The sequence below is a fragment of the Brassica rapa genome, chromosome A08 (assembly GCF_000309985.2).
Source record: "Brassica rapa cultivar Chiifu-401-42 chromosome A08, CAAS_Brap_v3.01, whole genome shotgun sequence".
Lineage (NCBI taxonomy): Eukaryota > Viridiplantae > Streptophyta > Magnoliopsida > Brassicales > Brassicaceae > Brassica > Brassica rapa.
This window is the reverse complement of record NC_024802.2, coordinates 3,541,360-3,558,848: the sequence shown is the minus strand read 5'-3', so window position 1 is coordinate 3,558,848 and position 17,489 is coordinate 3,541,360. Positions and strand designations below refer to the sequence as shown.

Sequence of the window (17,489 nt, the reverse complement as noted above, 5' to 3'; positions counted from 1 at the left end):
ATCAAAGCCAGGAACGAACCTGTCTCTGTCGACTTTGGATGAATTTTTTGTCCATTGATAATGCAGCTATGCCTTGACTCATATGTCCAAGCGCGCTGCTTGCATTGCCAAGAATGTCAACACCTGAGAGCAACTGAAGAGGCTGGCCAAGTAGGTCTTTCTTTACGTTCCTAATAGCATTATTGATCATAGTACTTTGTCGCATGGATATGTTCTCACTAAATCTTTCACTTATGCGTACCTGTTAGAAGATCAGCAAAAAAGAAAAAGAATGTTCAGCTTAGCTGGACTGGATCGAAAGTTAGTGATTGGGACATTGACAAATAAAATTCTAAACGCTTTGAAACTCGTTGAGTATAATCACAATAGTAATCCTTCGAATAAAAACTAATGGTCAAAATTAAATTATGGACACAAAAGTCAGGACATCCAGAGTCGCGTAAATACTACATAATCTCTGAGTCAATTTACATACTAGTAGGCCCAATATTTTAAAATTTAATAGGCTAATCGCGTGAAACACAGAGGTCATTATTGTTTAGTTACCCTGCGTTATAAGAAATGAGTTACTATCGAAAACTTACTGGCATGTTTTCGGTATTCCCAAGAGCAGTCATCAGGGATGACCAAAATCCAAGAACTCCCCTCGGCCTTTGACTTGGGGACATGGCCATGGACACTTTAAATCTAACTTCTGAGATGTTAAGAACCCTGCATTTTTGGAGGCACGTAACCATATAAGAAATTGTTGTGAATAGACTGATCCAGTAAATATTGATATCAGGAACTAACTGTGTGCATACCCGATTTGAATGAATGGATCAACTGATACAGCTGTCGACCCAGAATCTGAAAGTCTACTCAAGTTGGCTTGCTGAATCATCTCATGAATGCGCCAGATTATAGGTTCGTGAATGTTAATTAGAAAGGCCGTATTTTCACGTCCCTGGAAACCTATATACGGGAAGACACGGAGATCGAGACCAGCATTTGACTGCAAAGTAACCGAAAACTTCAGAATGTTATCAGCTTTATCTCCAGTTCTCTGTGGTCTGAACAGAACCGGCATTGGAGCCAATGGCAATTGGTTGTCCACTTGTATTCCTTGCATCCTTAGTTTGAACCTATAGGACAATTAGCATTCAGCATTAGTCCCAGCGTACTTTGGGTATATAACTAACAGAATCTGATAAGAGTGAATGCCAATTCATGATCATAGCAAATGAATATATGGAACTTTTACACATGACCACCAATTGCAAAGGGAAAAGACCACATACCAAATATGAATTCAAAATGGCCATTTAGAATAACTTCACTTGTGAGTTGTGAGAAATGATAACCCTTACATATGTGAATTAAAGCTAACTTAAGAACCCGATAAACTCACCTGCTAAGCCCAGAGCCCAAGCCAGTTGAATATGCCACAAGGAGGTTTTGCACTGACATGTACAGTATTTCCTCTGGAGCATGATCGATTACGGAGATTCCAAGCTCAGCGAGCTCAACAACCACATGAAACTCGGACTCTTCCGAGGCCAGAAGATGAGATTGCTGAGACTCATTTACAGATAACTCCGACAAAGATGATGATGGAAGTCTTCTGTTTATGCTGGAAGTAGGCTCAATTGCAGGCATCCAGTCACTAATTCTCACAACGTTCCTTTTGTCTTCCTTTACAATAGTAACTCGTATGGGTCTGGTAGGTCCAGTCTCACTTCGTGGTGGATGATCACCAATTTGATCAATATCGTATTTTTCTGATTTAGAAGGATCGTTTCCATCAACAAGGAGTTCAAATAGATGACGTCTACCAAGATTTTCCCAATAAAACGAAGCAGCCGCGTTAGGAGGAAGAAACTGCCAGGACTCGCTGACACCATCCACTTGGCGATAGCGAATAGGAAGAAACATGGAACGGTTCTCGATCCTAGGAGAGTGGATTGACATTATCACGAATACAAAAAGATAAAGTCAGATTGTCAGAAAACGCATAAATATAGAAGAATAAACGCACACACTTGGATTCAGCAAACAGGATGCATCATTTTATCAAAATAAAATCATGCAGGCTCCACAGATTACTTTATCCACCAAACTTATATTGGCTTTAGAAGAACAGATTTGGCAGCACCTTTTAATCAGATATGCAAAGCATGGCAATTGGTAAAAAATGTACCATCTAGATCCAAGCAAACAGTACAATAATAAATCATCTGGAAGAAAAGTAGAGGCATCTTTGATATACCTGTAAGGACCGGACACAGAGTTCGGCCTGAAAATAACTTCGTAACGTGAGTTCTTTGTCCCGCTTCTGACTTGTACTCTTAGCAGCAATTGATCAGTCCCATCTTCTCTTCCAATAGGGACACGCACTGCACCTTCGCTACAGACACTGAATGATGTGCTCCATCCATATCCCTGCACTCGTAACTGAAAATATCCCATTGGCGTAAGCCTATTAATCATCGATAAAAAATAAGATATGGAAATCTGAAGGCATTTCACATACTTTTAGCAACTCAGTCCTGGTGGAAGACTGCCATCTAAAGAGCTTTGGAGGATCAGAAGGATTGATCCATTCTTCTGTCTGACAATCGCACTGCTGAAGACAGATGCTGACACCCACCCTGTTGATGAATAAAGTGTTTGGCTGGAGATGAATAACCTGAAAACAAAAGACTTAGTCATCTAATGTTTTAATGGGAGTAAGATAATACCATGTGGGACTCAATATTATACCCCCAAATATGTGCCTATCCAGAAAAGCTAGTGTTCATGTTACTATAAAGAACTTACCCGCCTCTAGATCATCTTGATTTAGTAAAACACGAAGAGAAGCATATTATATAGCAGTAGCATGTATACGTTTCACAGAAAACACGAGAGAGAAAGCGAAGGCTGAACTAAGTAATGCATTGCAAGCTAATCCATAGGAGTTTCCACGGCCAAATAACAAATGTGGTAAACCAACACCAACAAAAACACTATACATGAGCACAAATTTGATTTAAGATAAGTAATGCCAAAGCAAAGGAAAACAAAATATATCATGAAAGTGATATCTGACCTTTGTTCTGTCCGACGTCATATTTAACACTGCTGAGAGCTTGTAGTACGAGGCGTCTGAGCAGAAAGCCTTAACATCTATACGTTCCTGGAATAGATTTGTGGTTAATACAGGAGGACAGAAATGGTTTGTAAAATAAAGCACAGCAGTAAATCCAAGCCATAGGCTTTAGCTAGTCACCTTCTTCTCAAGCTCAAGAAGAGAAATTCCAGGACTGTAGATCTCAGAATCCCGAGCTGCTACAGCAATACCAATTCGTGGGGAAACATAAGAATCCTTCTGAGAAGGAAACAGCACAACGCCACTCCGACCAGCTGATTCTTGTGGAGAAAGCATGCTAGGCATAGGACTAGTATCCTCAATAACCTCGAGCACTCGGACATTTTTCCTCTGTTGTCTCCTCTCCATCGAAAATCCAGGATTTTTCCTAAAAGATCTGGGAGCCCTAGACAGGCAGGGAGAGCCAGCTTCCACATTTTCTGAAGGTTCAATCTCCACCACTCTATAGCCTAGCGGAATATATGAATCATTTGTAATCCAGTATGGCACAAAGAACCTTATAGTCTTTGGTGCAGCCCCTGTTTCTCCAACATCACGTTCTATACTTACACGTAGTCTCCTGAAATTCCATAAGAAAAAAGAGTATGATGAGGCAAAATAATTTCATGGAATATAGTATGGCGGGTTATGTGATAATTCTCTACAACATAAGTTTTCATTTATAAAAAAATTAAGATACGGACCAGCTCCTCCTAGGGATACTGCTTAAGTGCTTACTTGAAAAAGATATTTATTGAAATATTATTTACTGGAACCAAATAACTTTGTATATAACATTCCATGGCCAAGTGCCACAAGAATGCTATTCACCAACATTTTTTAAACAAATGCATATATTCAAATATCTGGGGTAATAAAAGCGGAGCTAGCAAGACTAACAATTCCAGGCAGAACGAGAACTGAAAAGAGCGACAAACCTTTTGCTCTGTTGATGGATGAACCAAAAAGATGTCACACTGTCACTTGAATATAGATCTAAAACAGGAATGGGATCCTGCAAAGGAAAATTTGAATTCAGTAATGTTTTAAGAACTTTTACCAGTGTGGTTAGATACTTCTATAGAATATCAAGGCCAACCTTTTCCAAAGCCCAACCACCATGGACGGCTAATGTAAGATACACAGGTCTCTGAATATCTGTTGAATATACGTGAGCAAGCTTCCTTGAAGATACTACACCATGTTGTCTCTCAAGATATGTGCCTACTTTTGTCTTTTCCCACACCGTGAATTTGACTGGGCAAGGGAGTCTATTTTCTAGCTTCAGAGGAGAATTAATAGAAATTTTCCAATCATAAACAGGTGTATTGAGGTCTGTATGAAGAACTGAGGCATCTGCTCCAATGCTGAGCCAGAATGGCTTACTCCCAGTAGCGGGCTGGCAGCAAAAAAGCATATCCTTCTTCTCAAGCTGATTTAATTTCAATACAAAAGAAGCTGGTCTGCTGCTTTGCTTAAAAGTTTGCTGCCGAGTAAGCAAACCTTGATCAACAAATGGTTGATCTTTTCCACAACCAGAGCTCACGGCGATGCAACTACCCCATGCATAAGAATGATGAGGGGGGTCAACCCTTGGCCGGACATGCAGGCACTGTTCATTATCCTTTGATAAACATCCCCATGGTAAAATATAGGACGATCTAGAGGCAATCAAAGCATTATGATTGCTTGGCCCTGAAGAGACATTCTGATCAGAAGATACGGATATCTCTAAATTGACATCTGAATCATTCACAACTGTCGCTAAACATCTGAATGTTGCATGCTTTCTTCCGTTTCTCATAGAAACTTCCATTGCAATAAAATCGTTTTGTAATGATTTTGGAGCGACAGAAAGCGGAAGCAGCGAACGAATGCTATGCCATGAGTCATCAGGCCGAACTCCAATCCAGAAACCAGTGTCTCCGTCCGCAAAATCCTTACTTTCCATATTTCTTAGTGTGTTGGGGATTGTAGTCTTCTCGAAATAAGATGTTGAAACAAGCAAGCATCCATTGTCATGTATTTCTTCGGCATTCTACATTTCATATATCAAAAGAGAAATGACAATGTATGTTATAGTAGCTTGAGAAATCTATCAACATGCCCTGGTATAAATGAAAGCAACTAACCTTTCTCTGAAGCGTATAGGAACTTATATTCTCAGCATCACTAGATTGATATAACGACCTTACTGAAGCTACCTTTCTAAATGTATTTTCCCCATGTCCAATAGGAAATGAAAGCGACCCGACGACCTCCCCTGTACAAGTTAATAGCTTACTCTCATGTAACATAGGAGCAATCTCGACTCATTGAACTCTTGAAAAATTTATTTTATTCGCGTACAGACAATCCACGAGTCAAATGAACAATAAACAATGCCAATTCACTCTAAAAAGAACGATCAAACACACAAAAGGACGGCTGAATTGATGCTTATGCATAAAAAAAGGCTCAAAGAAAATAAATCTAAGATGTAATAGAAATTAACCTTTTCCAGCTTTAGCAGCAAGGTTTGTTACTTCAACCTCCAACCTGGCCAATCCCTATACCAATAAAATAGAAAAGAAAAGCTTTCATATGAGATAGGACTCCAAAATCATGACAAGTGTTTCCAGTCCAAAAACAAATTATGTATATCGATGTACTGTTCTAATTCGATGCTAGTTCTAGGCTAAATCGCTTATGAGACCGGATGTTTAAGGTACAGAGAAAATGAACAAACGAAGCATAATAGTAACTGTTTCCTTATTTACTACCTTCCTTGGGATTTCAAAAATGAATAGTTCATTCCAATTGGAAGTGCACTCCATCAAGTCATTGATAACCGTAGTGGAAGGCTTCACGCACTTGGTCCTAGCACTCTGAGGAAAAAGCTTTTGTGGTTCAGCACCGTGACTCTCAACAACGAGGCGCAGGGTGCAAAAGAAATTGTGACTGTTGCCATCATCGACGATATGCAAGCGCTGCACAAAAAAAAAGGGAAATACCATCGTAACCTAAAATAGGCCACCTAATAGATTTCTAATCGAACCTAAAATATATGTACCTTAGCCTCAACAATCTGTACAGTCATGTAATTGCGTGCTTCTCTAGAACTGTCTGAAACATTTAACCTATTGGAGAACCTTGGCGGTGGAACCCAGACCGAAGTGTTTTCATCGTGACACAATTTTACAATTACATCTGAGTTCTCCTCCAGCTTTTTCAGATATATGTCACGGCCAAGTTTATTCTCTACCACAATGGTCTGATAATCATCTTCGTCGAGAGCTGAAAAAGCTGAAAGATCTCCACTCTCACGAGAAACACCTGATTCCTGTACCACAGCAAGCTAGTAAGTAACAAATTATGGGGAACATATAATTTTCACGAAAAGAAAGAATAAAGAACATGTTACCTCTTTCATTTTGGCCGCTCTTTCTTCAAGTTCTAATTGCCTTCTCCAGGAAACAACGGTATCACCAAGAGTTTCAAGGTTTGCAGCACTAACATTTAGGTTTAAAATGTTAGTAGCAGCAATGCGCAACCGTTTTCCTGGTCTCGATGATTGACTCAATGCAGTGTCATATGTTTCCAACCTTCAACACGAAAGTGTAAAATCAAAATATTGATCCAAATACAATGATCAAAGTTCAGTTAGATCTCATAATAAATAAAAACTTTATTATCTTTACTTGAATATTCCATCAAATGGCTCCAGAAGAGGCTCCCACGCTTCCAACTGTGGGTTAAATGTTGAAGCAGCGATTGAGGAAACGAGTACTGCATTCATGGCCTCTGGACGACCATGAGTTGCTAGCTTGATATTGGTGACAGTTGTGTCAAAGAGAGGAGTCATCTGGAAGCATTCACAAAAGGATCGAGATGTAAACACGGTTCCAACAAATTGGGTACTAAATTTGACCATATATCATACCATTCCATGTAAGCCATCTAGTAGCGTTAAAGAGAAGCATCTCAGCTTAATTTCCGCATTTACATTTTCCTGTGTTTTCGGCTTTACCGATTCTCCAACAGCAAAAGCCAGTCGACTTGGAGGCCTTTTTAGATCAGGACGTGCAAGAAAAGTGCATGCCTACACAAGTATTCAACAGCTATCAGGATTGGCAAATACATTTTAGTGTGTGGCTAGTTAAGATAGTAGCTGATTCAATAAAACCAAAAAGTCCTACACATCAACGATGACAATGGGTAGCCTTAAAAGAAAAAGAGACACAGCGCCAAAAGTTACGTGAGTTGTCGTACCTGATTGTCAACTTTCCAAATACTCCAACTTTGAGAAGACTTTGAACTTGAGGATCTTGTAACAGAAGCTTCATAAATGTTAGCCTGGTTAACAAGATCAATCCTAGGACAACAGAATGAATCCACACGTGGAGCCTCATCAAATTTAGAAAGAACGCATCCTAGAGAAACATAGCCAGGAGGGGCAACAGGAAACCAGCAGAAAACTTCATCCAAACCCTTCCCCACAATATGTGCGACTTTACTAAACTGCACAGGTTTTGCAGCAATCTCAGAGTCATCTGCTTTAAAGAGTATTCCAAGTGCAGGTGGCTCCAACCTGATGAGCGTAGAAGAATTAGAAGAAAAAGAGCTTTGTATAAGAAACAATCCCTTCAGGGTAGCTAATCTAGAGAAAAAAAAAAAGTTTAGCATTTACTAACCCTTCAGTTATGCTATCACCCAATATGGCAAAACCAGGACGTGGTATAGGCCTCCATATTGAGACAGGTCTACGAAGATCACCACCCTTGTCCCACCATATTCTCTCAAAATTAGAAGTTGAAACATGATAACTAGTTGGCTTAGAAATTGACCTGACAATGTCCCATCCTGATGAATTTCCAGTCTGATCACTTGTTTGCTCACTCTGAGAGCCACCTGTAGGTGATGAGTCAGAGATTGGAGATGTCTTCATCTGAAGGGGATTCCAAAGAAGACAATGACTGAGGCCAGGACTATATTGTTTGGAAGGAGCCGCAGTTGAAGAGTGAGCATAAAATGATCCAAGAACATTATCAGCACGCCATATGCTGAATCCAGACTCAAATAATGAATTGGAGGGCACCGTGTATATGCACTCAGAGAAACTGCTGGAAGATACAAGGTCAGACCTTAGACAATAAACAATGTGATCTGGTGGTGGCTCACTTCCTAAATTTGCAACACACCCCATAGCAGTGTATCCTGCAGGAGCTACAGGCATCCAGAGGGAGCATTCATCGCTATCAATAGAATGTTGACCATTATCCCCTCCTGAACCTTGAATAACAGAGAACAGGCCAATACAATTAAACCCAGTGGGCTTCCGTACGCGCCCATATGTATTACTTATTGCCATCACTGCTTGTGTAGGAGGAATTGCCCTGAAAGGATTTTTCTCAAGGGAATTAATGTTATAACGTAGCTATATCTTCTAGAAGAAGAAAACATCTGTACACTGGACTCAGCTCTTTTTAAGCAGTTGTAAGCACCGGCACAATAAAAAGAGGGTACCCGTTAAGTTAACAACTACAATACGACAAGAGCTTGCTTATTTCTGTTTCGGATATGGTTTGACATGAATTTTGAAGGACGCATTCAATGCTATTAATGAGTCTGAAAAAAAATGATGACTACAACCATCGTAAGCTTTGTTGTAGGGATGAAAATATCAAAGAAAAAGGTACCTCGACGTCACACAATCTCCCAATATAACATAGTTCGAAGGAGCTTGCGGCCTCCAAATTGTGAGATTGTTCCTGGGTCCATTTTCTGGATACATTCCCAAAACAAAAGAGTCAATAGTGTAATTATCTGATACAGTGGCTAAGAAGATAAAAAAAATAGATCATGTGGCTAGACCAAAAACTCAGACAGCTTTATACGGCCAGTGCACATAATAACTGATGCCATACCTTTTGGTGAAACCCAAATCCTGTGGAAGTTAGTGCATGAAGCTAAAGGAATAGCATTTCCAGATTGTAAAGCTCCAGTCACTTGGCTCTGCAGATTCAGTAGGAGGGAAAGAGCACTCAAAGAAAGGTGGATGTATATGTCAGTTGACGTTAAGGACATATTTGTTTTTTCTTTGACAGAAGTGTATCCCAAAGAAATATCGACTGGATCAAGAATGATAAGACCAGAACCAGTTTCCACCACTAGGTTCTTTAGCAAAGCTCGAACCCAGATGTCATTTTCTTTTGAGGCGTACCTGTTGAAAGTAATAGCAAAAATACATCAACAATATGATGTAACAAAAACTTAAGATCCATTAACAACAAGGAAGAAAACGCTGGCTTCATGAGAAAGATGTAGATGAGGTCAAACGGGGGTTTAATTTAGTACAATTCTTTACTTTTAACAGGTAAAGAAATAGGTGATCAGGCAAATCATATTTGTGTCAACAGATATCTTAGGTTGTAGAATGCGCTCAGACCTTACTGTCCACAACTTTCATGTGTGACAAAATGTTGATAAACTTAAATCACTGATACTAAGATTTCGAGAACGCTGCACTTACATGAAATTAAAATCCAACTTAACTCGCAAAAGCTTTTCTACAGCAGAGGAGTCATCCAGGGAGGATTTTGTGCCATCAAAGAATGTGAATTCAGGAGAAACAACCTGCACAAAACAAGCTATGAAATTGACAAATACAGTTCATTTCATCAATCAGATTAGCCAGCAATTGAGAGTGTGTGGAAGATGGTTATTGAGAAAATGTTGAAGAAGAGACCTCCACATAAACAAATGTTATTAGAGAAAAAAGGACACAGAAACATCAAAATCAGGAATAATGACTCAAAATACGTAAAAGAGAGAAACCAGGTATAGTTTTTAGTTTATTAAAATTAGCTATAAAGTAGACGCTCAAAACTATGTAAACATGTAAAGGGAAAACCTCGAAGAAACCTACCTGAGCTTCAAAGGTAAAATTCTGGCCAGCCTTCAAATCGGATTGACAAGCATCTGAAACATCTGACGATTTGTGCGCATTGCTAAGCACACTCTCAGAATTAGATTTCGTGTTTTCTAACATTGAGATATCAACACCATCTTCCGGGGAAAATAAGCAGCTACTATCGTTACTCAAGTAAACGCACTTGCTCAGGAGCGACCCATTCTGCCACAGAAGAAAAAAAGAAAACAAACAGCTAGCGAAATCAAGAATCTTGGAAAAATAATGCGAAGCAATAAATACAACAAGAAAATTCTTTTTTCGCTTCACGGTATAAGCCTTAATTTTTACCCTTAGCATGCCAAGTGACTAATTTGAAATAAGAAAGAAGTAATTAGATTAAGAGAAAAGTGTGTCAACCTTAATTTTTACATTTACGAACCGCAACTTTTTTCCATGCCCGACGATTATGATAGGTTCTAATCTTCCTGAGTTTGAATCCTTCTCTCCTTGTTCACTCAACGAGATTACCTTTCCACATCCGTCATATGTATACTCATCAACCCCGAGTGAATCTGCTACCAACTGTCTACATGGGGAAAAGTACACCACCTCTTCTATCTGTTTATAGAGAGCCTCATAGAGAACTATGCCACTACGTCTAGTGATTGGATCATTTGTTGGATCCATTGTTTCGTCTCTTCCTGTTATTGCACGCAAAGCTGGAACAAAAAATTCACCAACCGCAAGGAGGAAGTCAGGAACAGCAAGGATACGAGGTTGTTGAACCCGTAAAACACATGACTGAGAGGACGCTCGCCATCTATAATCCATCAGCAACATCGTTGAACATGGTGCGTCAAAATCAAGAACAGCCCTGGAGTTGGCCCGCTTAAAACTTCCCTTGTTAAGGGAAAATGGAAAAGATTCAGAAGAAACTTGCTTGGAAGCATCGACCGATGAGCCAAGCATCAGCCGCATTTCAGGCTTTGTGTTAGGACGGATGTCTAAAACAGAAACTTTAGGAACCGACACATACAAATCTGTCTCAGATAGTGACGTCATCCTGTAGGATACCCATAATCCTTCAAGCTGTTAAACAAAAATGAATGACAAATATGTATTTTAGATATTTGGCCTAGTTCCTAGGGGAAAATGTACAAGGAAATAGAAGGATCAGGCTCAGAAGCACGTACCTCAACATGAGCTAACGGTGACTCTTCACTAACACTATTACGTAACTCAAGAAGAGCATAGTTTATATCCACAGCCAGTATTGTAACTGTACGTGACATTATCGTCTGACTATTCAAGTTCACTTTGTCAACCAGCAGACGCATTTGATCTTTGGGACCAGGACTGTTACCACGAAAATCTGGAGGTAGCTTTGGCTCCTCAAACAAATTCATGGTTGTGCAACTTACAATAATATCATATTCTTTGTCAGACATCACACCATGCAAGAAATCAATCTGCACAGTAGATATCGAGAAAATTTGAGTCCAAAATGACTGCTGATACCAGTAAAGAGATTGTAACAAGGCTATCTATGGTATCTATAACAAACAAAGGATAAAAACGCTGTAAGACAGCGAATAAAATAAATCTGTGACTGTATTTTGGTCCATTTTTGGTCTTAGATAGCAATGCGATCCTTATAAGATAATATCGTTTATAAGTAAAGCCATCCCTAGTCTAACAATATCAAGAAGCAAAAAAAAAACTGATTCAGTTTAAAGTTTAGGTTCTTGAAACCAAAAGCAAAAATTTAAGTTCTTCAAACGTAGAGGGAAGAAGAAATCCAGTACCTTGATCTCAACTGAAAGTGTTGGTACTTTCTTAAAAACATCTCGTAGGCTGCGGCGGACAAAAATGTCCAGTCCCTGGCCTTCACGTATCATTGGTTTACCAATTGATCCATTTATGCCTACTGACATATTTAGTCCAAGAATCTTTACAAAAAAACAATAGAAACAACCATCAGGCTAGTGTATTCCTCCCACACATTATATAAAGGTATTTCGTACAATGTACCTTCGCATGAAGGGCATCTACACGTACAGCACTTGGATCTTTCTCCGGACACCCATGCCAGCTTATTTCATTTGATATCTCCAGCTGACCAAGGTCAAGTTGAATGTAACTACAAACAAATATAAGGGGTTGAGGCTTTACCAACATTCAGAGAAAGATTGAAGTAAACCTTTGGAGAATCAGCAAAAAAAGGAAATAACATGTTGCAGAACTTAAGGTTCCAATATTTTAGACCTAAAGGATGAAGACTAGATTCTACGCAAAGGATTTTGATGGCAACTACTAGACTAGAATTAGAGAGCTATAAAAAATTATCGTAAAACTGAAGTGGTTCATAAACCTAATAACTATGATAGCATAGCACATACTACGTATTACCACACCATTTATACTTACTTTTTACTTAGAGAATCATTAGGGACAACAATTATTGGAGTGTCTAGTGAAAGGTCTAGTTTCAGCGCAGTAGCACCATCTATCTCATATTTCTGGATTAGCCACTCAAAGCCTCCAACTTTGTCAACAAGCTTAATGACTTCTTCAGTATGAGGAGTAGCAAGTCCCATGAAGTACGCTGTAACCTAAAAAACAATTCATTGGGTTGGTCCACAGCAAAATGTCCAAAGAAGACCATTTTTATAAAGACTCGGTTGCGCATAAAATAAACTATGTAAGAAAAGGTTGGTGAACATGGTACCTCTTGAACAAATCTGTAGAGGAATACGATGCGAACAGCTGATAGTCTACCAGATAAGCTATAATCATATCCTTCATAGTCGTCATCTCCAGCACTATATGAATTGAATTTGAACTGCAGAGTAAAATAAGAATTAAGCAGATGCAGAACCACAAGAAAAATAAGAATCAACAATAGCGCCCAAACTGCAATAAAGCCGCCAGTATTTGATACCTTGATAAGAGACTCAACACCTGGATCACGTATGTCACAGAGCCAACTCCAGCAGTTTCCTGAGTCTAACGACTTGTCACAGAGTTTAAAATTTCCTAGAGTCCCTTCTATTGAAAGAGAGCTCGGGTGAACCTTTAAAATAAACAAGTTTAACCAAGAGACTAGTTAACTGAAACAGACTTTCAATGAAACTAATTCTCTTTGCTTTAGAACATTAATTAGAGAACCAACTACAGATTCAACATTTTAGAATCCTAGTTACAATAATATGATTAACAAATTTTGGTTTTTTTATAGGGTCAAGATTACGAGTAAACTAGAAATAAAATCAAATACGTCAAATAAGAAACCCAAGCCAATATTTCTTACCTTAATGTCCAGCACAAATCGTTCTTGTACAAACATCGCAAGCTGAGAACCATCCTCCTTGTTAAGAAACACAGTCACACTATCAACATTCATGTTCAGGTAAAACACTACGCGGTCCTTGCCATATCCAAGTAATCCTTCAATGCGTCCACCTTCATCCTTTGCTTCTTTCTCACTACCAGATTTCTCAAAAGCCAGATTGTTGGCATCTTTATCATCTTCAACATATGTTGCAGCACTCAAGTCAAATCCAAAACCAATTAAAGCAACTAGAGTTGGTCTACTGCAAAAGAACTCCAGTTTTGACATGCGAATGCTCATCTGAAATTGATTTTAAGCTAAACTTAACAAAGCTGAGAAGGAATATTTGCCGCACTAAGGCGACTCCCATTGTCTGAGATTACATACCTGTGTGTCGATTCCATTATAATCGGGGGAACTGGAGCTCCTCGTCAAGAAAACAACTGATACGAAATCAGAAAATTCACCACCCTGCACTTCATAAAATACCTCATCGCAAAGGCCTTTTCCCTGAGATGTGTCTTTCTCATGAAATCCACCTTCAGCATCCTCGATCCCCACATGTTCATCAGAGTCCATCATCATGCTGCATTGAATCATATCCATATCAGGAGTACCTGGTTCTGTAGGAGACAGAAACTCTGGCAAAGCATCAGTGAAAGCATCTTCATCATCTGCATGTCCTACAGACATCTCCTTGTCATAAGCATCACATCTTCTTGGGTCTTGTATGTATTCGTTCTTCAGAACAGAGTAAGCCAAATACTGAGCACTTCCTGACTGCTGAAGTTCATCTTTGATTTTTAGAGAATGCAACTTCGTCCTAACGGTTAAGCCACTCTCTGAACTTATCATGTGGACCTGTAAATCAAACACAATTATGCCTCTATCAAACTAGTCTATTGTATAGAACCTACAAAGATAAATAAAAGCAGCTGGACAAAAGCATTACATGCATATCAAGAATGGGAACCCTATAAATGGAAGAAATACAAATATCCAAACGACGGACAACTTGACAAGATGTGCTCCTAAGATATGCAACATTATATAGCAAACGATACGCTATGGATTTTATCTTTTAATGAACGGCTCTGTTGGTAGTCTCCATCCCATAATCACTAGCTTAGCCAGACTTGGTGAAATAATATCATTTTAACCAGAACCTAAATATAAGTTGTCCACCCCCAACAGGTCTCATCCTTTACCGGTCTATCCTTAGTACCGACAACCCAAAACACATGCATACAATTCACTATCTATCAGCTTAACGCAATGAACTATGTCCAACAAACACAAACCTTTCCTCCGGCAGCAAGAACTTCGAGAAGCAGGACCTCTTCAACCTTCTCATCACATTCATCCTTGATCTGCGGGAGAGTACGATTTCAAAAGGCAAGGAAAAATCAGGAAAAATTGCTTTCACAGAATATAAATGGTTTCTCAGTTCAAGCAACTATGAGTTCCTAACTAGTACGACATGGCATACAGATAGCACACACATAGAAATATGTAGAAAGCTGTTTAAAGCCAACCTTTCCATACAAATACAGCTTCGTCTCAACTAAAGCACCATTAATAACAAGATCAGCAGCTTTCAAATTCCCAGTCTGAGGTTCATGGAAGTCACCATCACCATCACGTGTATGACCAAGTACATCCCCCGACAGAGGAGCCTACAAAAGGACAACACTTTTCAGTGTCAACCAGACACAACCAATGCAAATAGAAAAGCCCAGAAAAAAAAAAGTCAAAGAGATTGTGTAGATATACAGAAGCTTGATAGGTTGCTTGGACAAGTCCTCTCAGCCATGCTGCCTTTTCCTCCCCCTGAAACTCTATGATCCAGGTGCTAGAAGATTCCAGGGCCTGAAGAATGCAGAAGATCAATAATCTTCAGTGGAAAACACAAATGAAAATACAGCATACAAAGCGTGGTTGTAAAGGAATATCTGTGAGCAAGTTTTCCAGTTTAACTTCGAAAGGAACTTCAATAAAAAGTAAAGTCCAGAGAATCACCAACACTCTCAATCATCTTATTTCAGGTATGTAGCCATTCAAGATTCAGCAAGCATACCCAACTAGAAAAAAGAGTATAATTTTCGATGGAAAACTTATACATTTGTCGGCTCTCATATGACTCCTCCTAGTATTTACAATAAAGCAGCTTAGCCTACCTTTTTAAGATTCGTTCCCCTTAGACCGACAGCAAGGCAGTAAGGAGAACCACCAACATTTTCGGGCGGAACCTCAAATACTTGTCTGCCAGCCATGCTGCACATGCAAATTTTATAATCCAACCGTCTTATATCAAAACATACAAAAATCTTTGTAGCAGAAAAGAGTAACATGAAAAGAAGAAAAAGAAGAAAAGAAGATTTAATTCCAAAAAAAAAACATGAAAAGAAGAAAAAATAGAAAAGGAAGGTACATGAAAGAAAAATATGAAGAATAGCGCATACCATAAATAACGTTGATAATCAAGTGACTTCTCTGATTCATATGTATACAGATATAAACCAGACAAAACAAGGTGACAAGGCTGCCAAGTAGCAACAGAGTTGCCAATTCCCTGAAACAATAGATTACATACAATCAAAGCTGATACAAATAAATCAAGATTGAAAAGTACGTATATATAATAGCACATACCTTCCAAACTAAAATTCTAGCATCACTAACAAGATCTGCAGGACTCCAAGGTTGGATTCCATCTGGGATGTCATCAAGAGGAGTTTGACTGTAGGTTTTCATTGCACCATACAAGATATCGGACAGTTGCATGATCCTCATATATCTTGTTGGCGAGAAATGAACACCAATATTTGGCACTTGGATGGAAATTCTTGTGGTTGGGTGACTTGGGTGAGGTACCTTGATCTTCAACAAGAAAGATGCGTGTCAAGCAGTAATGCCTCGTTTCAACAATTGATTCATGCTTATAAAATGTCGCACACCGTAATACCTGATCAACAATAACTGCCATTCCACACCTATCAATAAGGGAATAAACGCTGTCCCCTTTCTCCAGAATGGGAGGCACCATTGGCTGATTAGTGAAATCTTCCATGAGTAAACTGCAACCTTTGTTGTCAGATCCACAGCCCGTAAAGAAAGCGGCAATATCTCTTCCGGAAATGCAAAACCGAGAATATAAGTTTTGCCTTTGCTCTTCAGACCGAGTATCCTGCAATTGTACAAGAGATAAGAAAACAGAAGAGAAATACTACTAAAGTCGAAGGGAAAGTCTGGAAACTTACCACCGTGGTTAGAGTAAAATTACCAAAGTCCAAAAGGAAATGGCTACTGCACTTGGAAGATCCTGAAGCCCTCAAAGGAATTCTCACTTTTGGAGCATCAAGATCAATGTCGAGAGCAAATCTGAGAAACCAAAGGAAAATCATAAAGGAAACCCGGTGAAAATTTTGCTAATTGTACGAAATGATAAAATATATTTAGATTTTCAACACACTACAAGGAAATAAGCTTTTGTTACATGCAACCAACATCTTACTTTGTTCACTACCAAATGGTCCAATTCTTATCTTACGGACAATGGTAAAGAGTATAAATGCCAGGTTAAACTGTTCTAACCTGCTTTGCTCCTCCAACACTATTTGAAGTTGCTCTTGAGCCCGTCGAGTCACTTCCTCTAGTTTCATCTGTAATGAAGAACGATCAAAAAATAATAAATGGTACAGCCCAAAAGTTAAACATACAGAAATATATGACTAAGGACTTGAAAAGGGTGCATACATAAAAAGATTTGAATTACATGTTTTTTGAAGGATCCGTAACCCATCCAATACCCTTATTTCGGGTCGGATTCGGGTTACGGTTTTTATGCCCAGGTATACGTGTCACCATGACATATAAGCAAAAAAAATCATGTAAGAAAATTGCTACTGAACATTACACCAGTACCTGAAGCACAGCAGCAGTTTCCAGTGCAACGGTAGGGCTGATTGCGTTACTTCGCTTCACAAACTCCAATACACGATCATAACTTTCGGTCCAGATCTGCAAATACGCAAAACTTGCAATTGTGCTCAAGTTTGAATATAAACGACTTGTGCTACTGTTATATGTTTGAGAAGCGTATCTCCACGATACTAGACCGAAATTATTTTGTCCCTCAGTATAAACAACAACTGAAT

At 39.0% G+C, this 17,489-nt stretch overlaps 1 protein-coding gene across 4 annotated transcripts in view; it reads right to left on the bottom strand.

The window, feature by feature from the left end:
• Positions 1–17,489, bottom strand: part of LOC103833252 — a 30,383-nt gene that overhangs the window by 1,882 nt on the left and 11,012 nt on the right. For 2 of the 4 annotated variants that reach the window (XM_033276859.1, XM_033276861.1), the window contains 42 exons: positions 17,257–17,352; positions 16,927–16,994; positions 16,593–16,713; positions 16,298–16,519; positions 15,985–16,212; positions 15,795–15,904; positions 15,510–15,606; positions 15,106–15,201; positions 14,868–15,008; positions 14,634–14,702; positions 13,720–14,193; positions 13,312–13,632; positions 12,943–13,074; positions 12,730–12,843; positions 12,429–12,613; positions 12,033–12,141; positions 11,807–11,950; positions 11,195–11,470; positions 10,419–11,090; positions 10,017–10,223; positions 9,621–9,724; positions 9,016–9,311; positions 8,788–8,872; positions 7,783–8,484; positions 7,361–7,679; positions 7,032–7,190; positions 6,790–6,953; positions 6,513–6,693; positions 6,162–6,431; positions 5,872–6,078; positions 5,604–5,658; positions 5,242–5,372; positions 4,209–5,147; positions 4,048–4,124; positions 3,251–3,689; positions 3,071–3,157; positions 2,513–2,668; positions 2,249–2,433; positions 1,391–1,930; positions 804–1,124; positions 585–711; positions 20–241 (listed from right to left, as the gene is read on the bottom strand). In XM_033276859.1, the coding sequence (XP_033132750.1) occupies positions 20–241; positions 585–711; positions 804–1,124; positions 1,391–1,930; positions 2,249–2,433; positions 2,513–2,668; positions 3,071–3,157; positions 3,251–3,689; positions 4,048–4,124; positions 4,209–5,147; positions 5,242–5,372; positions 5,604–5,658; positions 5,872–6,078; positions 6,162–6,431; positions 6,513–6,693; positions 6,790–6,953; positions 7,032–7,190; positions 7,361–7,679; positions 7,783–8,484; positions 8,788–8,872; positions 9,016–9,311; positions 9,621–9,724; positions 10,017–10,223; positions 10,419–11,090; positions 11,195–11,470; positions 11,807–11,950; positions 12,033–12,141; positions 12,429–12,613; positions 12,730–12,843; positions 12,943–13,074; positions 13,312–13,632; positions 13,720–14,193; positions 14,634–14,702; positions 14,868–15,008; positions 15,106–15,201; positions 15,510–15,606; positions 15,795–15,904; positions 15,985–16,212; positions 16,298–16,519; positions 16,593–16,713; positions 16,927–16,994; positions 17,257–17,352 (9,648 nt within the window). Of the gene's footprint in view, positions 1–19; positions 242–584; positions 712–803; positions 1,125–1,390; positions 1,931–2,248; positions 2,434–2,512; positions 2,669–2,799; positions 2,926–3,070; positions 3,158–3,250; positions 3,690–4,047; positions 4,125–4,208; positions 5,148–5,241; positions 5,373–5,603; positions 5,659–5,871; positions 6,079–6,161; positions 6,432–6,512; positions 6,694–6,789; positions 6,954–7,031; positions 7,191–7,360; positions 7,680–7,782; positions 8,485–8,787; positions 8,873–9,015; positions 9,312–9,620; positions 9,725–10,016; positions 10,224–10,418; positions 11,091–11,194; positions 11,471–11,806; positions 11,951–12,032; positions 12,142–12,428; positions 12,614–12,729; positions 12,844–12,942; positions 13,075–13,311; positions 13,633–13,719; positions 14,194–14,633; positions 14,703–14,867; positions 15,009–15,105; positions 15,202–15,509; positions 15,607–15,794; positions 15,905–15,984; positions 16,213–16,297; positions 16,520–16,592; positions 16,714–16,926; positions 16,995–17,256; positions 17,353–17,489 lie in introns of those variants that run through there. The other 2 variants (XM_033276860.1, XM_018653796.2) reach the window with 2 other exon arrangements.